This window comes from Petromyzon marinus, chromosome 55 (assembly GCF_048934315.1).
Source record: "Petromyzon marinus isolate PM22_M1 ecotype Great Lakes invasive population chromosome 55, UKy_Petmar_22M1.pri1.0, whole genome shotgun sequence".
In the NCBI taxonomy this organism is placed as follows: Eukaryota; Metazoa; Chordata; class Hyperoartia; order Petromyzontiformes; family Petromyzontidae; genus Petromyzon; species Petromyzon marinus.
The window spans coordinates 4,188,067-4,213,174 of NC_133721.1; the positions used below are offsets into that span (position 1 = coordinate 4,188,067).

General features: G+C 42.7%; 2 protein-coding genes across 3 annotated transcripts in view; both read left to right on the forward strand.

The window, feature by feature from the left end:
- Positions 1-684: 684 nt before the first annotated feature.
- LOC116954621 (zonadhesin-like) lies at positions 685-4,966 on the forward strand. The gene is made up of 7 exons (XM_076052250.1): positions 685-824; positions 1,210-1,278; positions 1,471-1,721; positions 2,175-2,349; positions 3,296-3,407; positions 3,734-3,831; positions 4,375-4,966. Exons 3-7 carry the CDS (start codon positions 1,539-1,541, stop codon positions 4,569-4,571), a joined length of 765 nt encoding a protein of 254 aa, XP_075908365.1. The 5' UTR covers positions 685-824; positions 1,210-1,278; positions 1,471-1,538; the 3' UTR covers positions 4,572-4,966.
- A 384-nt stretch (positions 4,967-5,350) lies between these two features.
- Positions 5,351-25,108, forward strand: part of LOC116954617 (zonadhesin-like) — a 48,569-nt gene continuing 28,811 nt past the window's right edge. The window contains exons 1-18 of one of the 2 annotated variants that reach the window (XM_076052244.1): positions 5,351-5,682; positions 9,074-9,218; positions 9,604-9,672; positions 9,865-10,115; positions 10,569-10,743; positions 11,689-11,800; positions 12,127-12,224; positions 12,768-12,944; positions 13,612-13,814; positions 14,337-14,481; positions 14,861-14,932; positions 15,132-15,379; positions 16,750-16,924; positions 19,563-19,671; positions 20,407-20,504; positions 21,483-21,659; positions 22,604-22,806; positions 23,404-23,548. In XM_076052244.1, the coding sequence (XP_075908359.1) occupies positions 9,933-10,115; positions 10,569-10,743; positions 11,689-11,800; positions 12,127-12,224; positions 12,768-12,944; positions 13,612-13,814; positions 14,337-14,481; positions 14,861-14,932; positions 15,132-15,379; positions 16,750-16,924; positions 19,563-19,671; positions 20,407-20,504; positions 21,483-21,659; positions 22,604-22,806; positions 23,404-23,548 (2,320 nt within the window). In that variant the 5' untranslated portion in view covers positions 5,351-5,682; positions 9,074-9,218; positions 9,604-9,672; positions 9,865-9,932. The other variant, XM_032975275.2, reaches the window with a different exon arrangement.

Consider the following 25,108-nt stretch of genomic DNA (forward strand, 5'->3'; position numbering starts at 1 on the left):
ATGATTGCTTGTGTTGCAGTCGAAACGTCGTGGGAATTTTATTTATATATTTATTATTTTATTGTTTCCCTTCTACGTGACTTTACCGAAAGAACCAAGAATATAAAGTAACTGCGTATACACTACACTATATAATGAATACCATATAGTAAACTGTAGGCATAATGTTAACAGAGTTTCTGTCTCTGATATGCAGATTTACATATAATCCATCCTGCTAGTCAACAATTTCTGTATTGGTCATTAAATTTGGATCAATGTAAGTTAATGATATTTTGAGTTCTCTGTTTATGTGATCCATGAGCCAGACTTACCTTTAGCCCAGAGTCCTTGATTCTCACAGTAGGACACCTACGCGGTCACGTGTAAGATGAATTCAGCATTATCAATATAAATATTACTCACTCATTGATGGGCAATGGATAATGTTGCTCACGCACTGGACATTTGTTCACTCTTTCTCCCATATGTAATATTTTCTCAGTATCGAATGTAAAAGAGGCAGCAATTCCTCTCATCCATGATATCACAAGCTTTGAATACTCTGTATTCCTCGAAATTATACTTTAAGGATTTAGTAAGCAAATAGGCATGTATGCCTGAGTGATATTGTCAGAGTATGGGGGAAGGCCAGTTAAACAATATATATATTTTTTATCATCTGTGTTGCACGTGGCAGCTCGGGGAGAGCTGGTTTGAGTCGGGGAACTGCAGCAGGCGCTGCACGTGCTTGGGTGCGGGAGACGTCCACTGCGAGGACTGGGAGTGCGAGGAGCACGAGGTCTGCAGCGTGGAGGACGGCATCCTCGACTGCTACGCGCGAGGTGAGTCCCTGTGCGGCGTCACAAATGAGGAAAGCCATGACGATCCTCTCGCAGGGCGAGAGAGAGACAGAGATGTTTATACAGCCAGGTTCGAGGGAAGTGTGGTGTTTGATGGAATACCTGGAAAAATAGAAATCAATACAATCTATAGGGCTCCAAGAACTAATTATACAGCCTCATTCAACCGAAAAACTACAAATATTTTAAATGGACACAGTAAATAAACTTTGAATTCAATACAATATTGAATGGATCGTCTTGTTTTAAACCAAGTGTTAATCTGGGAATAAATAGCTAATGCTTTGAATGACTCGTAGAAATGTAATTTGCTGTGGTTGACAGATAACAGGAAAGGTAACATTTTGTCCTTTGATTTTTCTTGAAGAAACAACAACTACCGCTCCTCCTCTGGTCTCAACAACAACTTCAAAACCACCAACAGCCCCGCCACTGAGTAAAATATTCACTAAAGACATTCTCCTACAATCACTCTACACTGACAAACCTTGCTTGTTGAATGCATTGTTTACGTTTTTGTTTCAAAAGATACTGCTGCATTGGGCTCTTCATTTATATCAAACAAAATGATCTGATAGAGCAGCATAAGTCATCACAACACATTATTACATAGCTCCTCTATTTTCAGAACCTGGTGACTGCGTGATCTCTGGAGACCCTCACTACATCACGTTCGACAAGACGACGCACCACTTCATGGGCGAGTGCACCTACACGGTAGCCACCCCGTGCAACCAGAGCTCCACCCTGCTGCCCCACTTCAACGTGGAGACAACAAATGAGTTCCGGGACGGTAGCACGGCCGTGTCTTACGTCAAGGAGGTCCACGTGGAGGTCTACGGCCACAGGTTCACCTTGGCCAAAGGACGCCGGGTGCTGGTGAGGGTTTCACGTCATCCTTTAATTGTTATTTGCACAGAGCCGGTGCGTGCCATTCAGGAACCATCGCCACAAAGCACAACACTCTCACACACTGCTCTCTCAATAACTATAATGTTCCTGATGATTGCTTCATTGCATTGTCCTAGAGAGCCTTCTATTTTCAAAACATTTACTTTGAATTTAACAATATCCACGGTGTTGCCTGATGCTTATAAGAGGCTTCCTTATCTGGGACTTAGGAATTGACTTCATAAAGAATGACCAAATATATGTGAACATTCAAGCCATGTTTATTCTATGAATCTTTGATGGAAGAATGTCGATGTTTACAAAGAATAGTGGAGGAAATTTACATAATGAATAAAAACAATCCTTTCTGTACTATAATCTACCATGCATTACTGATCCTACCATGATGATTCTACATAAAATGCTGTGTTTTGTTTACAGGTGGATGGGCTGCGTGTGACTCCTCCGGTCTTCATGTCAGGGGTGTACATCCAACTGAGTGGATCCTACGTTGTGCTCGAGACCGATTTCAATCTGGTTGTTCGGTTTGATGGGAACCACCATGTGGAGATAGTCGTGCCTGGAGAATACGCGGGGCAACTGTGCGGCATCTGCGGTGAGTTGATCTCCTGGGAGAATAACACAATAAGCAGCTGACTGGACAATGTAGAATACAAAAAAATGTCAATGTAATTGTTGTTGACACGGGAGTTACAGTAAGGAGAGTATGAACTGGGCCTTTTTTAAGCCAGGCAAATGGACGAATGCATGTATGTCGACAGCGCAGCTGAGCAAGGACAACATAACAGCCTGGAGAGGCAGCTGTTCGCAGCACAGATGAAGAGTTAGCCAAGTGAGGAAACCACATATGGTGACTGAGAGAGAGCAACGTGACTGCAGTGGTAGCATAAAAGCACTGATGTCGAGTTGGAAAAATGTATTTCTGTTGTGGGGAGCAATTCCATAAGAGAAAAAATGTCAGCTACCTGTCCATTTTGCACTTATTAATTGCCAAACACAGCAGGATTCATTGTCAACCATAGAGCATTATCAGCCATACATTCCAACTAAAATGCAATCGTGCTCGAGACCGATTTCAATCTGGTTATTCGGTTTGATGGGAACCACCATGTGGAGATAGTCGTGCCCGAAGAATACGCAGGAGAACTGTGTGGCATGTGTGGTGAGTTGATTTCCTGAGAGAAGTGACACAATAAGCAGCTGACTAGACACTTGTAGAATGAAAAACATCTCAACGTGATTGTAGTTGACAGAATATGCAGGCTTGAAGATAGTTTGAATCTCTTTTGGCCCCATTTGAATATCATTTAAGATCCGAGTTCATAAGGACAAAGTTACAGATGCCTCAGCTAATGAGAGTTTAGCATTTGTAAACAGGCCACAGATATGTAATCATTTATAAATACGATAATCTCATTTAAAAAAAGAGAATATGTGCTTGCACGTCCTACAGTAGCATGTCAGTTGTTTTTTCTTCAGTTTTACATGTAAACCATGTCTATCGAAAATCGTATATTGCAATGCTTTATGTTGTTTTACAGGGAACTTTAATGGAGATGGCTCAGATGACAATCTGAAGCCTGATGGGTCAGCAGCGGCCTCATCAAACGAGCTGGGAAACAGCTGGAGAGTGTTCAACAGTTCTGATGATGAGTGAGGATCCGTTCTTCTCAATTATCTCTATGCGTGACTGCTAATTACAACAGTATCATCCAGAAGCCTTTGTGAAATACGCGTTGAAGGCATTGGTATTGAAAATGAATTAGATCTCCAGATATAAAACGAGTGTTAAAATGAGCCACACAGTCACATTAAATCTGATTGCTGTGCTCCTGAGGGTATATGCATGTCAGCTGTTTGGGCTACAGTGAGTGATCATCATGATGATGATGGTGATGGCGATGATGACTGTTATTATGTTTGTGTTGATGTTTTCTCTTTTAAACAGTTATGTTAACCTACGTGTCATGTGTTGACAGTTGTCAAGATGGTACCGGGGAAATACCTCCATGTGATGAGAATGACAAGGACGTGTATGAATCAGATTCATTCTGTGGAATAATCATTGACGATGAGGGTGGGTATTGTTGTCTGTTATGTTTAGCTGTCACTGCACGTTCACGATTGATTTCTGAAAACTCCACCTAACAATCGACTTGATGAGATTGAAGTCATGGCATTTCCACTCCATGTATGTGTATCATCGTAATTTTAACTGTAATAGCTATTATAGTCTGCGCATTCATTATTTTGTTCCATTTTTAACGTGACATTAAAACAAATATAGGCTACAAAGCTCTTCTGCACACAGGTTTCTTCTAAACTCTTTTCTAAGCTACGTTAAACATTCCTGAACATGATGACATGACATGATAAGATGTTGTTCATAATCTATGGTCGCTAAAAGATTACAACTGGCTGCCAGACTTTTTAATGACTGATTCAAATTTCACTTGACATTGACTTTTGTCACGCTGAGGAACTCCGATCACCGAATTCAGTGCCGAATGCAATCCACTGCATCACCATTTCCCTAAATACTGCAATCCTGTAGTCGTGTTGAACAAGAGTGATGTGCCAATGCTGCTAACACTGACATCGTATTTCTCGCTTCCATCAGGAGCTTTCAAAGAGTGCCACGCGGTGCTGCCTCCACAAGTCTTCTTCGACAACTGCGTGTTCGACCTGTGTGCCACGGACGGGGACCACGGCTCGCTGTGCCAGGCCCTGCAGGCCTACGCTGACCAGTGCGCCCAAGCTGGGGTCATCGTCACGTGGAGGAACAACACCTTCTGCCGTGAGTGCGGATGCTGTTAATCACTGTCTGAACTTTTGGCTCTTGAGTTATGAGCAGAGGTACAAACATGTCTCATCATATAATAATAATAATATCACTGTATAGCATCTAAATACCTGAGCACACGAAGATGCTGTACTGGGTAATGTACAAGAACATAAATAGCTCATTCAGACAAAATCAAGGGGGGTTCGGCAGATGGAGAAGCCACATGACACCGTGCACATCCGTTTTCTTCGGACCGTGCTTGCACCTATCCAGCTGTCTGTGCTTTAGTCTCCATTAGTGTGTGACCTACCTGCTTAACGTTTAACTTCCATATTCTGGTAACATGTGCACTGTGTGTGTGCGTGGGTGTGTACACGTGCACGCATATACGTATTTCAACTTAGCCCCCCCCCACGGCCCTTCCTGGCTCCTCCCCCCCCCCCTTAACCTGTATATAACCTCGGGTATCTTAGAGCTCTCTTCACTTGATACAGCAATTTTGCTGTAACGGTTTCCACCTGAAGATGGAAGCTTGTGTTGCCTCCAAAACGTCGTGATTTAATTTAGTTGTTTTCATTTATTTTATTTTACCTACGTGACTTTACCGAAAAAACCAAAGAGTATGAGTCCTTGCAGTCATGAAAGCTTCAAATCTAAAAGTATTTAAATTCCTTCTGTGAAAGTGAGAAACTCAATGATGGCTAGTTAATTGTTCTCACATAATACAAGCATGTGCCACATTTGCTGCAATTTTTTGGGGGGTTTTGCACAGCGTAAGATTCATTCTTTGAAGATTAAAAACTTACTAATCTTATTAAAATATCTAAAAACCGAGATAAATTCTGGGCATTTTAAGCTGTTGTCTGCATGACAAATAAATAACACAGCAAATTACAAACATTCAAGACTTCAAAAAATGCATCGTTTGTGACACCCACAGCATTCCCGTGTGAACCGGGCAGCCACTATGAGAGCTGTGCCCCACCGTGCCCGGCCACTTGCAGCAACGCAAGTCTCCCGGGTGGCTGCAACCAGCAATGTGCAGAGGGCTGTGTCTGCGACGACGGCTTCGTTCTATCTGGGGACAAGTGTGTCCCCGTGGAGCTGTGCGGCTGCCTGGACTTTGACGACCAGTACCATCCGGTCAGTTAATTGATTTTGCATGACCAAGCAATGCATGTAATTGGTTACAATGTCCTGTCTCATGGTTTTGATGAAATTGAGTTGTGTGCAGTAGAATACATTGATGTCTCGTGTTTCAGAAAGAAGTTGTGTTTATATGTATTGATTAAGTTGAGTGGCTTTAATAAGACAATACGCTTTTTAAACAATTCAACTTGCAAAGTCAATCTTGTTCCAGCATCATCTAATGTTATCACTCTATCTCCGCAGCGGTGATACTGTTGGTTTCCATTCCGTCAGTCTCATCCATTGATTATCATTTCATTCCAGCGATGTAACCTGCCCAAGTCCACTTACTTTTCTTAAAAGTCAGTATTAATTGCAGTTCTGTATATTTTTTCTGGGGATATGGTTTGCGATGATGTCGCACACTGTGAACGATCGCTACCCTGACGAATAGGCAGTGGTGGCAGGGCCCTCCTTCCATGCTGCTGATGAAGCGGCAGTCGTCTGGCACTGCAAAACGAGCTCACTGATCCACGTGTTCTCCTTTTTCTCAATGTGATTCTCAGCCTGCTTATCCACACTTATTGGTATATATTTGACGCAAAAATGCAAGCTTAAGTTTGTACTTACAGTGAGGGAAAAAGTATTTGATCCCCTGCTGATTTTGTACGTTTGCCCACTGACAAAGAAATGATCAGTCTATAATTTTAATGGTAGGTTTATTTTAATATTGAGAGACAGAATAACAACAACAAAATCCAGAAAAACGCATGTCAAAAATGTTACAAATTGATTTGCATTTTAATGAGGGAAATAAATATTTGACCCCTCTGCAAAACATGACTTAGTACTTGGTGGCAAAACCCTTGTTGGCAATCACAGAGGTCAGACGTTTCTTGTAGTTGGCCACCAGGTTTGCACACATCTCAGGAGGGATTTTGTCCCACTCATTTTTGCAGATCTTCTCCAAGTCATTAAGGTTTCGAGGCTGACATTTGGCAACTCGAACCTTCAGCTCCCTCCACAGATTTTCTATGGGATTAAGGTCTGGAAACTGGCTAGGCCACTCCAGGACCTTAATGTGCTTCTTCTTTAGCCACTCCTTTGTTGCCTTGGCCGTGTGTTTTGGGTCATTGTCATGCTGGAATACCCATCCACGACCCATTTTCAATGCCCTGGCTGAGGGAAGGAGGTTCTCACCCAAGATTTGACGGTACATGGCCCCGTCCATCGTCCCTTTAATGCGGTGAAGTTGTCCTGTCCCCTTACCAGAAAAACACCCCCAAAGCATAATGTTTCCACCTCCATGTTGGACGGTGGGGATGGTGTTCTTGGGGTCATAGGCAGCATTCCTCCAAAGAGCTCCATTTTGGTCTCATCTGACCACAACACTTTCACCCAGTTGTCCTCATTCAGATGTGCATTGGCAAACTTCAAACGGGCGTGTATATGTGCTTTCTTGAGCAGGGGGACCTTGCGGGTGCTGCAGGATTTCAGTCCTTCATGGTGTAGTGTGTTACCAATTGTTTTCTTGGAGACTATGGTCCCAGCTGCCTTGAGATCATTGATAAGATCCTCCCATGTAGTTCTGGGCTGATTCCTCACCGTTCTCATGATCATTGCAACTCCACGAGGTGAGATCTTGCATGGAGCCCCAGGCCGAGGGGGATTAACAGTTCTTTTGTGTTTCTTCCATTTGCGAATAATCGCACCAACTGTTGTCACCTTCTCACCAAGCTGCTTGGCAATGGTCTTGTAGCCCATTCCAGCCTTGTGTAGGTTTACAATCTTGTCCCTGACATCCTTGGAGAGCTCTTTGGTCTTGACCATGGTGGAGAGTTTGGAATCTGATTGATTGATTGATTGCTTCTGTGAACAGGTGTCTTTTAAACAGGTAACAAGCTGAGATTAGGAGCACTCCCTTTAAGAGTGTGCTCCTAATCTCAGCTCGTTACCTGTATAAAATACACCTGGGAGCCAGAAATCTTTCTGATTGAGAGGGGGTCAAATACTTATTTCCCTCATTAAAATGCAAATTAATTTATACCATTTTTGACATGCGTTTTTCTGGATTTTGTTGTTGTTATTCTCTCACTGTTCAAATAAACCTACCATTAACATTATAGACTGATCATTTCTTTGTCAGTGGGCAAACGTACAAAATCAGCAGGGGATCAAATACTTTTTTCCCTCACTGTAGGCATAATTTTCGATTTAAAGCTTTCGTGACAGCAGGGATTCATCTTCTTGGTTCTTTCGGTAAAGCCACGTAGAAGGGAAATAATAAAATAATAAAAATAACATTCTCACGTTTCGGCCACAACACAAGTAGCCTTCCTCAGGTGAAGAAACAGAACTGTCGGAAAGACAGCGCTCCAATGAACACTGCTAAGCTTGGCAGCGGATTTTAAGCTGGGTGGGAGGAGCAGAGTGCCTTGACAAAGGAGTTTAAATATCAACAGAAGAATTTAGCATTGAAGTAGCTGTGTTAATGTGATAGATTAGCAGGATGTTAAAGTCAGAAATTAGCACGTAACTGGGAGATTAGCATGATGTTAGTGTTGAGGGATTAGCATGTAACTGGTCAAGGAAGTAGCTATGTTAAAGTCAGAGTTTACATATCAACAGAGGCATTTAGTATATTGACGCTAAATAATTGCAACTACCCAACTATCATACAATAAACCGATGTGAAAGAACTAAATATAAACTACATCAATATAATAAATGATTGCTTGTGTTGCAGTCGAAACGTCGTGGGAATTTTATTTATATATTTATTATTTTATTGTTTCCCTTCTACGTGACTTTACCGAAAGAACCAAGAATATAAAGTAACTGCGTATACACTACACTATATAATGAATACCATATAGTAAACTGTAGGCATAATGTTAACAGAGTTTCTGTCTCTGATATGCAGATTTACATATAATCCATCCTGCTAGTCAACAATTTCTGTATTGGTCATTAAATTTGGATCAATGTAAGTTAATTATATTTTGAGTTCTCTGTTTATGTGATCCATGAGCCAGACTTACCTTTAGCCCAGAGTCCTTGATTCTCACAGTAGGACACCTACGCGGTCACGTGTAAGATGAATTCAGCATTATCAATATAAATATTACTCACTCATTGATGGGCAATGGATAATGTTGCTCACGCACTGGACATTTGTTCACTCTTTCTCCCATATGTAATATTTTCTCAGTATCGAATGTAAAAGAGGCAGCAATTCCTCTCATCCATGATATCACAAGCTTTGAATACTCTGTATTCCTCGAAATGATACTTTAAGGATTAAGTAAGCAAATAGGCATGTATGCCTGAGTGATATTGTCAGAGTATGGGGGAAGGCCAGTTAAACAATATATATATTTTTTATCATCTGTGTTGCGCGTGGCAGCTCGGGGAGAGTTGGTTTGAGTCGGGGAACTGCAGCAGGCGCTGCACGTGCTTGGGTGTGGGAGACGTCCACTGCGAGGACTGGGAGTGCGAGGAGCATGAGGTCTGCAGCGTGGAGGACGGCATCCTCGACTGCTACGCACGAGGTGAGTTGCTGCGTGGCGTCACAAATGAGGAAAGCCATGACGATCCTCTCACAGGGCGAGAGAGAGACAGAGATGTTTATACAGCCAGGTTCGAGGGAAGTGTGGTGTTTGATGGAATACCTGGAAAAATAGAAATCAATACAATCTATAGGGCTCCAAGAACTAATTATACAGCCTCATTCAACCGAAAAACTACAAATATTTTAAATGGACACAGTAAATAAACTTTGAATTCAATACAATATTGAATGGATCGTCTTGTTTTAAACCAAGTGTTAATCTGGGAATAAATAGCTAATGCTTTGAATGACTCGTAGAAATGTAATTTGCTGTGGTTGACAGATAACAGGAAAGGTAACATTTTGTCCTTTGATTTTTCTTGAAGAAACAACAACTACCGCTCCTCCTCTGGTCTCAACAACAACTTCAAAACCACCAACAGCCCCGCCACTGAGTAAAATATTCACTAAAGACATTCTCCTACAATCACCCTACACTGACAAACCTTGCTTGTTGAATGCATTGTTTACGTTTTTGTTTCAAAAGATACTGCTGCATTGGGCTCTTCATTTATATCAAACAAAATGATCTGATAGAGCAGCATAAGTCATCACAACACATTATTACATAGCTCCTCTATTTTCAGAACCTGGTGACTGCGTGATCTCTGGAGACCCTCACTACACCACGTTCGACAAGACGACGCACCACTTCATGGGCGAGTGCACCTACACGGTAGCCACCCCGTGCAACCAGAGCTCCACCCTGCTGCCCCACTTCAACGTGGAGACAACAAATGAGTTCCGGGACGGCAGCACGGCCGTGTCTTACGTCAAGGAGGTCCACGTGGAGGTCTACGGCCACAGGTTCACCTTGGCCAAAGGACGCCGGGTGCTGGTGAGGGTTTCACGTCATCCTTTAATTGTTATTTGCACAGAGCCGGTGCGTGCCATTCAGGAACCATCGCCACAAAGCACAACACTCTCACACACTGCTCTCTCAATAACTATAATGTTCCTGATGATTGCTTCATTGCATTGTCCTAGAGAGCCTTCTATTTTCAAAACATTTACTTTGAATTTAACAATATCCACGGTGTTGCCTGATGCTTATAAGAGGCTTCCTTATCTGGGACTTAGGAATTGACTTCATAAAGAATGACCAAATATATGTGAACATTCAAGCCATGTTTATTCTATGAATCTTTGGTGGAAGAATGTCGATGTTTACAAAGAATAGTGGAGGAAATTTACATAATGAATAAAAACAATCCTTTCTGTACTATAATCTACCATGCATTACTGATCCTACCATGATGATTCTACATAAAATGCTGTGTTTTGTTTACAGGTGGATGGGCTGCGTGTGACTCCTCCGGTCTTCATGTCAGGGGTGTACATCCAAATGAGTGGATCCTACGTTGTGCTCGAGACCGATTTCAATCTGGTTGTTCGGTTTGATGGGAACCACCATGTGGAGATAGTCGTGCCTGGAGAATACGCGGGGCAACTGTGCGGCATCTGCGGTGAGTTGATCTCCTGGGAGAATAACACAATAAGCAGCTGACTGGACAATGTAGAATACAAAAAATGTCAATGTAATTGTTGTTGACACGGGAGTTACAGTAAGGAGAGTATGAACAGGGCCTTTTTTAAGCCAGGCAAATGGACGAATGCATGTATGTCGACAGCGCAGCTGAGCAAGGACAACATAACAGCCTGGAGAGGCAGCTGTTCGCAGCACAGATGAAGAGTTAGCCAAGTGAGGAAACCACATATGGTGACTGAGAGAGAGCAACGTGACTGCAGTGGTAGCATAAAAGCACTGATGTCGAGTTGGAAAAATGTATTTCTGTTGTGGGGAGCAATTCCATAAGAGAAAAAATGTCAGCTACCTGTCCATTTTGCACTTATTAATTGCCAAACACAGCAGGATTCATTGTCAACCATAGAGCATTATCAGCCATACATTCCAACTAAAATGCAATCGTGCTCGAGACCGATTTCAATCTGGTTGTTCGGTTTGATGGGAACCACCATGTGGAGATAGTCGTGCCCGAAGAATACGCAGGAGAACTGTGTGGCATGTGTGGTGAGTTGATTTCCTGAGAGAAGTGACACAATAAGCAGCTGACTAGACACTTGTAGAATGAAAAACATCTCAACGTGATTGTAGTTGACAGAATATGCAGGCTTGAAGATAGTTTGAATCTCTTTTGGCCCCATTTGAATATCATTTAAGATCCGAGTTCATAAGGACAAAGTTACAGATGCCTCAGCTAATGAGAGTTTAGCATTTGTAAACAGGCCACAGATATGCAATCATTTATAAATACGATAATCTCATTTAAAAAAAGAGAATATGTGCTTGCACGTCCTACAGTAGCATGTCAGTTGTTTTTTCTTCAGTTTTACATGTAAACCATGTCTATCGAAAATCGTATATTGCAATGCTTTATGTTGTTTTACAGGGAACTTTAATGGAGATGGCTCAGATGACAATCTGAAGCCTGATGGGTCAGCAGCGGCCTCATCAAACGAGCTGGGAAACAGCTGGAGAGTGTTCAACAGTTCTGATGATGAGTGAGGATCCGTTCTTCTCAATTATCTCTATGCGTGACTGCTAATTACAACAGTATCATCCAGAAGCCTTTGTGAAATACGCGTTGAAGGCATTGGTATTGAAAATGAATTAGATCTCCAGATATAAAACGAGTGTTAAAATGAGCCACACAGTCACATTAAATCTGATTGCTGTGCTCCTGAGGGTATATGCATGTCAGCTGTTTGGGCTACAGTGAGTGATCATCATGATGATGATGGTGATGGCGATGATGACTGTTATTATGTTTGTGTTGATGTTTTCTCTTTTAAACAGTTATGTTAACCTACGTGTCATGTGTTGACAGTTGTCAAGATGGTACCGGGGAAATACCTCCATGTGATGAGAATGACAAGGACGTGTATGAATCAGATTCATTCTGTGGAATAATCATTGACGATGAGGGTGGGTATTGTTGTCTGTTATGTTTAGCTGTCACTGCACGTTCACGATTGATTTCTGAAAACTCCACCTAACAATCGACTTGATGAGATTGAAGTCATGGCATTTCCACTCCATGTATGTGTATCATCGTAATTTTAACTGTAATAGCTATTATAGTCTGCGCATTCATTATTTTGTTCCATTTTTAACGTGACATTAAAACAAATATAGGCTACAAAGCTCTTCTGCACACAGGTTTCTTCTAAACTCTTTTCTAAGCTACGTTAAACATTCCTGAACATGATGACATGACATGATAAGATGTTGTTCATAATCTATGGTCGCTAAAAGATTACAACTGGCTGCCAGACTTTTTAATGACTGATTCAGATTTCACTTGACATTGACTTTTGTCACGCTGAGGAACTCCGATCACCGAATTCAGTGCCGAATGCAATCCACTGCATCACCATTTCCCTAAATACTGCAATCCTGTAGTCGTGTTGAAGAAGAGTGATGTGCCAATGCTGCTAACACTGACATCGTATTTCTCGCTTCCATCAGGAGCTTTCAAAGAGTGCCACGCGGTGCTGCCTCCACAAGTCTTCTTCGACAACTGCGTGTTCGACCTGTGTGCCACGGACGGGGACCACGGCTCGCTGTGCCAGGCCCTGCAGGCCTACGCTGACCAGTGCGCCCAAGCTGGGGTCATCGTCACGTGGAGGAACAACACCTTCTGCCGTGAGTGCGGGTGCTTTTATGCACTGTCTGAACTTTTGGCTCTTGAGTTATGAGCAGAGGTACAAACATGTCTCATCATATAATAATAATAATATCACTGTATAGCATCTAAATACCTGAGCACACGAAGATGCTGTACTGGGTAATGTACAAGAACATAAATAGCTCATTCAGACAAAATCAAGGGGGGTTCGGCAGATGGAGAAGCCACGTGACACCGTGCACATCCGTTTTCTTCGGACCGTGCTTGCACCTATCCAGCTGTCTGTGCTTTAGTCTCCATTAGTGTGTGACCTACCTGCGGCACGTTTAACTTCCATATTCTGGTAACATGTGCACTGTGTGTGTGCGCGGGTGTGTACACGTGCACGCATATACGTATTTCAATTCCTTGTGTGAAAGTGAGAAACTCAATGATGGCCAGTGAATTGTTCTCACATAATACAAGCATGTGCCACATTTGCTGCAATATTTTTGGGGGGTTTGCACAGTGTAAGATTCATTCTTTGAAGATTAAAAACTTACTAATCTTATTCAAATATCTAAAAACCTAGATAAATTCTGGGCACTTTAAGTTGTTGTCTGCATGGCAAAAACAGCTATGAATAACACAGCAAATTACAAACATTCAAGACTTCAAAAAATGCATCGTTTGTGGAACCCACAGCATTCCCTTGTGAACCGGGCAGCCACTATGAGAGCTGTGCCCCACCGTGCCCGGCCACCTGCAGCAACGCAAGTCTCCCGGGTGGCTGCAACCAGCAATGTGCAGAGGGCTGTGTCTGTGACGACGGCTTTGTCCTCTCTGGGGACAAGTGTGTCCCCGTGGAGCTGTGCGGCTGCCTGGACTTTGATAACCAGTACCACCCGGTGAGTTACATACTCCAAGCACATTCCCGGGCAAAGTGCGAGTATCTTTCAAACATGTTTAAGATGCATAACATCGACGTCCTCACTCTCCGAGAAACCCACCTTTCTAATAACAAACAGGCCAGACACTACCGTAGCCGTGGATACAATATCACGACTAGCCACTACCACTCAGTATGACGTGGCCACATGTGAAGCACACCCTTTTTCAATACTTATGCACAATTCCTTTTATGTCGCCGGCAATATATGTTCAAGCACTGTATATATGTTTTTCAATTTTTTTCTTTTCTTGCGCAAAGCCTGCAATTAGAGGTAAATGTAAACCCATTATTTAAATCAGATATTCACAGACTAGCCACATCCATAATGCTGCATGTGTTGAACACTTTACACACACACACACAATACAAATTTTATTTAAAATTAACATTTTTAAAATGTAAGGTCACTTTCAAATGTAAGGTCACTTGCACAATAGGGCAATGTGCAGAGACGCTGTATCTGTGTTGCGCGTGGCAGCTCGGGGAGAGCTGGTTTGAGTCGGGGAACTGCAGCAGGCGCTGCACGTGCTTGGGTGCGGGAGACGTCCACTGCGAGGACTGGGAGTGCGAGGAGCACGAGGTCTGCAGCGTGGAGGACGGCATCCTCGACTGCTACGCGCGAGGTGAGTCGCTGTGCGGCTTCACAAATGAGGAAAGCCATGACGACGATCGTCTCACAGAGAGAGAGAGAGACGGGTAAGAGGTAAGTGTAGTGTTGGAGAGAGACCTGGAAAAATATAAATACATACAATCCATAGGGCTCCCAAGAACAAATAATACAGCTTCAGTCAACAGAAAAACTAAAATTATTTTACATGAACACAGATGGTAAATAAACTTTAAATTCAATACATTATTCAATGGAACATCTTGTTTTAAACCTAGTGACCATCTTTGGGAAAGCATATTAATTGTCTTTAATGCCTGGTGAAAATGTAATTTGTATCAATAAACAAGATAAGGGGAAGAATAACTCTTTGACATTTTTGCTGTTTCTTTCAGGAACAACCGCTTCTCCTCCTCTTATCTCCACAACAACAGCACCAAGACCACCACCGACAGTCCCACCACCGAGTACGATGTTCACTTCACACTGGCAAAACTTACACTTGGAAACCATTGTGCTTTAGCAGAATTTTGTTTTTACCGACCTAAATACCTCTGCAACATCACCTGCATGCCTCATATCATTGTTGTTAGCCTCTCACCTTCATCACCCATGATCTGTCCACTGCAAGTTTATATTATCTTACAAGTCATATTTTTGTTCCAGAACCTGGCGACTGCGTGATCACTGGAGACCCTCACTACATCACGTTCGACAAGACGACGCACCACTTCATGGGCGAGTGCACCTACACGGCAGCCGTCCCGTGCAACCAGAGCTCCACCCTGCCCCACTTCAACGTGGAGACAACAAATGAGTTCCGAGGCGGCAGCACGACCGTGTCTTACGTCAAGGAGGTCCACGTGGAGGTCTACGGCTACAGGTTCACCTTGGCCAAAGGACGCCGGGTGCTGGTGAGCGTTACACTGTACCTTCACGGTGCTGGTGAGCGTTACACTGTACCTTCAAGGTCATGTCTATGGGTTGCCACACTCAGGCAGAAGCTAAAGGAGAAAATGTAAACTTTTGTGTTTTTTTGTGGCTGTTGAAGGTAAACTTGTCTCCCAATTGTGCTGCACAGTATACCAGAACTTGCTAACCTGATGAGTGCCCACTGAGAGGGCAACTCTCATCAGTAATAATTATAGCTCATATAGCATCTTTAACACTCATTGTAAAATATCATAAAATACATCAATTACAATTAAGAAGTGGTTAAGTTAAAATAGGAAATGCTTTCTGAAAGAGAAATGTTTTTAGGCAAGAATGGACAAACCTAGTTTAGTGGAGAAACCTGGTACATACAATCGTTATAATTTACAGACATTTGGCAATGCACTGCTGGACACGGTCCTCCTGTGTCATTCGTGGGGGTTGTGTGATTACTAATCACGACACTGGACAATATAGGTGGGTGACAGAGGAGCTCAGGCTGGTTCAGATGTAATGTAATGTTATGAAGAATCGCTAAATCAAGCTAAAATTATCTCTAATGCGCATTGTCATCTCATCAAACTGTTCATCAAGTGAATGCTATGGTCTCACTTGCAGTGTTTGAACTCGAGGTGTTCTTGAGTTCGTCTGGTTGGGTGTTCCATGTAACGAGGCAAGCTTTCTGAAAGTGCCTGTGATGTTGTTAGCCATGCCTGAGAATCAAACTCAGGTCACTGGATTCATAGCGCAGTATGTGAACCCCTCCCACTTCTCCCCAAGTCTCATTTGATAATGGGTTATTTTTTCTGTGATGGTTATTATATTTACAATGATAATCTTATTTGTATTTAAACCATCATACTTGTAATTGTGTATTATAATTAATAGTGTTATGTGTAAATCAGTGCGTCCGCTCCACCACTCTCTACAATATTAGGATATATCGTAGCAAATATATATGTTGTACGTGTAATATATATTCTAGGTTTTGCTCACTAAAATTGTTAAACATGTGCATGTGAAAATAACACAAGTGTTTCAAATCTATGACAGAAATTCTCATAATTTAACAATAGGTGTTTTTTTTCCCAAAATATTTTGTTTATATCTCAAACAAAACGTTTCGGCGATTTAATGAAGCCAAGGGTTGGAGCGGAAATGATGGAGCGTGTGTTGGCCTGGGAAGTGGGGCAGGATTACAGCGGTGGACCAAGAGTAGTGGGTACAAGTTTCCCTTGGCCTAGACCGGCGTGTGCACTGTGTGCAGCACATGTACGGTACACGAGAAGGTGTGAGATTGTATTAGATGCACGACTGGGACCATCTACTGGAGCTCTGCGTTGTTTTACAGGTGGAAGGACGGCGTATGAACACTCCGCTGCTGCTATCGGGGGTGCACGTGTACCTGAGTGGATCCTACGTTGTGCTCGAGACCGATTTCAATCTGGTTGTTCGGTTTGACGGAAACCACCATGTGGAGATAGTCGTGCCGAACGAGTACGCTGGGATACTGTGCGGCATCTGCGGTGAGTGCTGACAACAGGCTAAACGAATGCTGATTTTAACATTTATTTCACCTGACAATAAATCAGGCTCGCAATGATACAGGGGTGTGTACACTTTTAAATTGGAGACAAAAACCACTTAAAAACAGAAAACAGTCACGTAACAAGGTTAATTTACCAAGGCATGTATTGGGCTGCCAGCATCTGCAGGAAGGCACGTAATGGGCTACCTTGCTGATCTCGTCAAGGAACATAAAACCATCACACGAACTCCGGTCATCCTCACAGCGACTTTTGGATAGTCATCGAATAAAGATGGTCACTGCATCGCGCACTTTCAAATGCGCTTCTGCGACCATCTGGAACGCTCTTCCGATATTAGGAAGCCACTGGAGCTATACACTTCTAAATCTAAACTGAAAACGTATTTCTTTAAAATGGCTTTTTGTGTTTAGTTTGATGTCCTTCCCCCACACCTCCAATTAGCACGGTTGGCTACGTACAGTGCGAAAGAAGTTCAACATACATACATACAAGGCAGTTGCACGTCATCGTCATAAGCTTACCAAAATGGCCCCTTAACCATGACTTTTTGTGGACGTAGAGGGGAGGCTTGAATGTCACTCTCAAAGGAAATGGTAGCCAATCACAAAAATTAATAGCTAATCACCAGCTAGTCAGATTTTGATTCACTAGTGATTCAAAGCAGGGGTGGAGCCAGGATTTCAGGCCGGGGTAACATTCAACAAATTTTAATTTCAAGAATGATTAGAGAGTCAGGCTGTTGAACTAGACGCCATCGGTTGGCGACACACTCTGACAATGCAGTTGCACGGAGTCCGCCAGACCGAGTGTCATACACTTATACGCAGAATGTCACCCCTGTCACCCCCCCTGGCTCCGCCCCTGATTCAAAGTATATATAGATGATCAACCCTTGACTCGGCGGTTGGGGAATAGATGTGGGGGTAGGCAGAGATGGGCAAATACATATCAAATTATATCTGCTGTATTTTGCAAAATATGAATGTAAATTACATGTAAATTAAATAATGTTCATATCTGTGGATAGGTTGTATGAGCACATCCCATTAACCAACAATGTATACAACTTGACTTAAAGCTTTTGTGACTGCAGGAATTTATATTATTTGGGTCTTTCGGTAAAGCCACGTAGATAGAAAAATAATAAAATTATCACGACGTTTTGATCGCAACACAAGCAATCGTCATCAGGTGAAAAATATAGCGAGAGAGCTGCCGAAGCAGGAGAAAATACAGCGAGTAAGCTTCTGAAGCACGAAGTTATACCTGCTTGAGATGGGTGTAGCCCAAGAGTAAGTGGGCGGGGCTAGAGGTGGAATTTGCATGCCAATGTAAGATCGGACAGCTGCTGAAACACGAAGTTATACCGGCTTGAGATGGGTGTAGCCCAAGAGTAGGTGGGTGGGGCTAGAGGTGTAATTTTCATGTCAATGTAAGATCGGTGATGTACCTCTACGACGACGATGCAGCTGTGGAGGTGGCCATTGTACTGTGAGAGATTAGCATGTCAATGTAAATGCTGTGCTAGTGAGGCATCCAGCTCGTTCAAAAACGAGGGACAACACCACATCGAGGAAAAGGAGCAACGGTGGCTGTGTTAGTGAGACATTTAGCGTGTATGTAACTCAAGGAGACGGAAATAGCTGCTAGCATCGGCAGATAGGATGAAAACATCACAGCCAGTTATGACTGAAACTGGTTAATAACGTCCTTCCAATGATTGCTCAGTTTGTATCCATCTTCTCGCTTGAAATTATGTCTGTGTCGAAATATCTGGATTGCTTCATGAACGAATCTTTGTTGATCGCCAGTGGGCTTGCAGAGTAACTTTGTCTTGGAAAAATCGATTTCATGTGTGCCCACAGCGTTGAAACAATGATCAGCCACGGCTGAGGTATTGGTCCTATCATGTTTCAGATCTGCCATATGTTCACAAACACGGTCCAGGACATGTCGCTTAGTTTCCCCAATATAACTACTGCCGGAGCCGCAGCTTAGTTCGTAGACACCAGGGTATTGTATGTCAGGCATCACATTCTCACAGATGGGATCAAATCACGAATTTTATGTACTGTGTTGAATCGAACATGGATCTTGTGTTTGCTCATGGTTTTGGAAATCTTTTGGGTAACACCTACTACAGTATGTTTGGCCAACGTGGCTTTACCGAAAGACCCAATTAAAAATGTATAAAACCCAGTGAAAACCCACTGATATGCAAAAGAAAACTGGTATTTTAAATACATATATACATGAATACATTTTAATTATGCTTTTGTTCCACTGTATTGTATGCACATGGACCAAGTGGATATTATATAAGTGGGCGCCTGCAAATACTTCTGAAGCACGATTGTGACTAAACGTCACACTGCACTTGTTGCAATGCTGACCTCGAGTCACGGTTTGGTCACCCAGTTCACACTGGGTCACCATTGCAACAAATGCAGTGGTTTACCCAGTGTGAATTGTCATTTATTTCGTTTTCTTCTAATAAAATTTTGAAGCCTTCCTTTATTTAAGTGCTCAATTTAGTCGTGCACTGAGATTCCTTTGCACACAAGCGAAAGGCACAGCCAGAGTTGAAACTTACTCTCATGTTGTTACCTTGCAGGAAACTTTAATGGCGATGGCTCAGATGACAATCTGAAACCAGACGGCTCAGTGGCAGCCTCCTCGGCAGAACTGGGAAACAGCTGGCAGTCGGTGAACAGCTTGGATGAGTGAGTAGCCCCGCAGTCACCCTGGCACTGATCTCTTGCTGAGCGTAATGTATTCATGTGGGCCCAATTCTTTGTTAATCGTTCTTTTGGTCTTGATTTTGTGTGATAGCTTACTCTTTGTCTGTTAATTAAGCATACCCTGGGAACTCTTGTAAGTGGATGTTCCATCTCAAGGGATTTTCCAGTTAACATTTTAATATTATCTGTTTACCTTACAACGGATTTTACCCATCAATCCCTTGAAAAATCATGCATTCTCACTACATTCAGAAAACAAACTTCTACTCATAAGCAGCTATTGTGTGTGTTTGGAAAGTATCATTTGCCCATGCACTGAGCCCAGCGACCTGAGTGTGATTCCCGGCCACGGCTGACACCAGTCGCAGCTGATGTCTAAACCGGTCTTGGGTCCCCTTTCACCAACCCACAATGACTTGTGTGGTGAAGCATGGTCCTCAAACGACCCCCATTACCATACCAATACGGTGTGGCGATGCCTTCATCCAACAGTGGATTGCCAAAGGGCTGTGAATTGTGGCAGGCGGGGGGGGGGGGGGGGCGGGGGGTTCCTGCTATGACATCTGCACACTTTCGCTCATTTGAAAAACAATCTTGAAATTATTAAATATCATTATCACAAGCAGATTATTATTACTGGTACCATAACTTAATATTGAAGTATTGTTTTTCATAGGACAGTGATATGCCGGTATTCCTTGATGTTTGTTTTGGCAGATGCAAAGATGACGATGGGGGAAGACCCGAGTGTGATCCAGCGACACAGGAGGAGTTTGAAAAGGAAGGATTCTGTGGCTTAATCACCGATCCCAATGGTAATGTCAATTCTCAGCATCTGGGTACTTTAATGCACATTATTGTTTAACCACTTTCATTATTCACATTATACAGTATTACACAACATAATGACGATATACCCTACTGTTGCTTGTTAATTCACTACTGAATTAAAGCCTCCCCTCGTTATGTCAGTCATGGTTTTTTAAATCGTATTTCACCATGCTGGTCAGCGTGGACTGGTGAACGTTTGAGTAGCGGGTGGCCAGAGACAATTGATATGTCACTCTCCACCTGTGTTTTGCCATTGCCGGGAATCGAACTCGGGAGCGAGGGGCATAGTGCAGTGCAGAAACCACTTTGCCTCTACTACAACCACACACGTGCAGTATTACTCTCCAAATAGTGCAATTCTTTTCCATTGTTTTCAAGGCCTCGTTTATAAAATAGTTAAGTGAATCATCGACCATACAGGTAGTACAGCAGGTTTGATGCATGGCATGAGAAAGCAGATCTCCTTTGACACCAGCAAGGTAGAGGCAGCGATAACTCTACATTCAATAATTGGCCAATCACTTTGTTTGCATGTTTGACCACAAGCATGTATGGTTAATGCAGACTTAATACCTTGCAATAGGTGTACATTTGGTGTAGGAACACCTGTATTATTGCTGAAAATGTTGAAGCCTTTATTTTTTCATCATAGTGTTAGGACTGAAAGAGCTGTCATCAAAGGTAAACTGTTCAGTGTGATGGTATGGATAGCTAGATGTGTCCAGCGCGTGTTGAAATGTTAATCAGTCTCGTTGATTTGTAATTATTATTAGACTTGTGAAGAACTAGAGGTTAACAAAAGGGGAGGTTGGTATGGTTTAATTACTACTGTATTCGGAAATGGAACCATACAGAAGCCCAAATCCCTCCTTATGCAAGTGAGGCTATGCAGATGCCTGCAAAGTTTAAAATAACAAAGCTGCATTCACCCGACGCAACTTTCCTGACATCAATGTGACCAGGAGCTTTCAAAGAGTGCCACGCGGTGCTGCCTCCACAAGTCTTCTTCGACAACTGCGTGTTCGACCTGTGTGCCACGGGCGGCAACCCCCTGTCGCTGTGCCAGGCCCTGCAGGCCTACGCCGACCAGTGCGCCCAAGCCGGCGTCATCGTCACGTGGAGGAACAACACCTTCTGCCGTGAGTGCAGCGCCCGCTGTGATGTCACCGCCACATGTTATAATCCTGTGCTTTGTTCCTATCAGAACAGGATTGTTGAGTAAGAATTCATGGATACCCTATATGTCGTGTCCATGTTAAAACAAATCTAAAGCCAAAGTGGTAGAACTGAGTTGCCACTCCCAGAGGTGAGTTATCACACATGTGGCACAGCTTATTCTACCGCTATGATCAGTTGGCAAATTATTTATGTTGGGCCGCATCCCCATTCTCAACTTAGCAACCACTGATCACCAACGTTACCTACATTCATACATATTTTGATGTTCGTAGTGCAATCAGTCGACGAGAAATCATGGACAAGAGCAATTTGCGCTCTCTTTGCGCCATCCCAGATGTATTCCATTATTTCAAGCTACAAAAATAGATAAACATTAACCAAAACATTTGTATGCCATGTAATTGGTTTCACGGGCGCCACATTCCCTTGAAGCGTGCAGTCTCGAGACAGCCCATCAATTTGTGATGGTTGTGTTGTCACACTGAGCAGACATACAGAAGGGACGTGAGGCATGGGGCCTTCCCGTTCTGAAGGTGTCATGCCTCTGACACGAGAGGAGTGTCAGTCGTCATGGAATTGGGTTTAAGGTGCCCACCATACGTAATCATCACGTACATCCAGCACCTTTACTTCCCTATGATAAATAATAGAGAGGCAAAGTACAGCTCGATTGGTTTAAATGTTAGCTTCTTTCAAAGTTGCGATAAAATTCAATTTGTTCTCATCAGTTTCATCTGTGGATATTTCATTGTAATGACATTGAACTGAAATAAAATGAATGTTCGCACTTATAAATATGCCCTTTTTAAATTCGACTAAAATGTATTTGTTGCTATTGCAGATGATTTGTAGAGGTTTTGTTATTTAGTAGAAATCATCGCATGTGTGTGTGTGGCACCCACAGCACTCACTTGCAAACCGGGCAGCCACTATGAGAGCTGTGCACCGCCCTGTCCAGCCACTTGCAGCAACACAAGTCTCCCGGGTGGCTGCAACCATCTTTGTGGGGAGGGCTGTGTCTGTGACGACGGCTTCGTCCTCTCTGGGGACAAGTGCGTCCCGGCGGAGCAGTGCGGTTGCCTGGATAACAACGGAAACTACCACCCGGTGAGTTCTACTCATTCTTTCACCCTCGTGTAAACCCACCGTATCTTCCCAGTCGGCATTAATGGGTGCACTGTGCCTTGGATTATTTAATTTTGTATCAGATTGCATAAATAGTGTGTAAAACCTCCTCCACCCGACACAGACAATTATAAAAGTTGTCACGTGAACAAACATGCCAGTTTATTACTGCTTCAGCACACCAGTGTGTTGAAAATAAATCCACATTACATTTAACAATTGGACTGCCTGACGTTTCACTATAAGTAACAACCACCTTAATCAACTTTACTAACTAGCTGTGTCGGGTGGAGGAGGGTTTACAACACATTTTACATACGTGATCTAACCCAACATTAATTATGAATCATATTATTAATCGCAGAAGCCGACGTGTTAAAATATTGTGCCTTTCTTCATTGTTTATCTGGTCGCATTTGATGAACATTTTTATAAAATACAAATTCCACTATTTGTGGTTATCTGATTACATTTGATACAAAATTCAACCACCAATGACAATGGAATATGATGAAAATTATTCGATTCATGTGGCGTTCTCAAGGCTTTGTCATTGCCTTCACGATCGTGTGGTTGCAGCTCGGGGAGAACTGGTTTGAATCGGAGACCTGCGACCGGCGCTGCACATGCGTGATGCCCGGATATGCGAGTTGCGATGCCTGGCACTGTGGATTGCAAGAGGTCTGCACGGTTGAGGATGGAATTCTGGGCTGCCACAGCAAGGGTATGTGTTTTGTCTAAGACACAAATATTGAACGATCAAACACAGACACTGTGGCAGAGTGCCATAGTTTCATTTGGAAGACAGTGAGTTAAAATCATAGTTATAATGCAACCCAGCCCATCATCCCTTTAGAATTACAAACTTAGTACTACATAATGAAAATCTAACTGAGGTTGCCTTGTGGAGAGATGTATCCATGACACAGGAGCGTGGAATTTCCATCTGAATTGTAAACACCAATGCAGATGAAAATTATTTCTTGCTGATATGAGCATTGAAGCTGTGCTCATCTCCTGTTTAGAGCCCTGCGCCGGTCATCTAAATTCCATGTTCTTGTAGTGGGTACGAGTCTATCCATAGAAGCACCACGGTGGTATGCAGGAGGTTATAGCTTCGATATTTGGAGTTTGCATATTCTCCCCATGGTCGTGTGGAGTTTTTTGCAGGTCCTCCGGTTCTTCCCTCTACATGAAGCAACATGTGTTTTGTTTAATTGACTGCTACTTTAAATTCCCACATACAATGATATAAGCCACGTTGATGGCCTATCACGTGTGCCCATACCGCCTCTGAATATTAGTACAAAGCTCAGTTAGTTAGTTTAACCACAATCGACTTTCCCACAAAGTGGCAACCATTTTATCAAACCCAGAGGGGTGATGGGCTAAGTTGACCCAAAACGAGGATTTGAACTTGGAACATTCCGATTGTGAGTCACTCACTCTACTGTTGAACCATTGGAGATGGATATCACCAAATCTGTGTTTGAATATGGGGAGACATACCCACTTTTTTATTTAAATTGAATAAACAATCATTTTTATCCAATCTCATCTGTGCCCAAGCTATTGATGCCCCCAGGGTCTGGAATGCTATTGCCAATAAACTGCAACTTGAATCACTACCTATGATATCTTCACTCAAAACTGCTCTAGAGGAGTTGTACAACCCAAGCTGCCACTGCTATTCAGTGGCCTAAAATATGGCTCTAGATTTTGGTGTTATAATTTATTTATGTAGTTTATTGTTAAAAATTCGGTCACAGTCCCTATGATCACTGTTACATTGGATTTATGGCTTTTATTTTGGTGATTTCGAAAAGTTTTTTTTTGTTTTGGCCATGTTTTTGTTTATTGTAGTACGGAGTTAGACTGATGGCCTTAATCTTAGTTGTCTTGTGGTTTTTGTTGTTATTTGACTTGCATCCCACTGGGATTTTTGCACACAGCGTTGGTGTACGGTGCTATTTCAGGAATATTTTGATATTTTTTTCCTGTATTTTCTGTTTGCACAGTCACATAATCACTTTAAGATGTTTTCTTGTTCATGTTTTTTGTTTGTTGCGGTTGCACCCGATTCAAGAGCCGAATGGCTCACAGGGCTATACCAAATAAATGAACTATGAACTAAATGAACTAAACCATCAATCGCCTTACCATTGGTGTCGAACCAGGAGTTTAGCTAATCTCAAATGGGCAACTCGGACCTTAAACCTCGGGTTAAGTGGTCATGGCTCAATACATCAACAGGGACATTCATCCAAACCAACTTGCTCTCTTC

Bases quoted from the DNA above. Each gene is read 5' to 3' on its own strand.
- LOC116954621 (XM_076052250.1), top strand. From the start codon at position 1,539: ATGGGCGAGTGCACCTACACGGTAGCCACCCCGTGCAACCAGAGCTCC. The intron at 2,350-3,295 runs GTGAGTTGATCT...GTTGTTTTACAG, and splicing joins GCAACTGTGCGGCATCTGCG to GGAACTTTAATGGAGATGGC. The intron at 3,832-4,374 runs GTGGGTATTGTT...CGCTTCCATCAG, and splicing joins AATAATCATTGACGATGAGG to GAGCTTTCAAAGAGTGCCAC.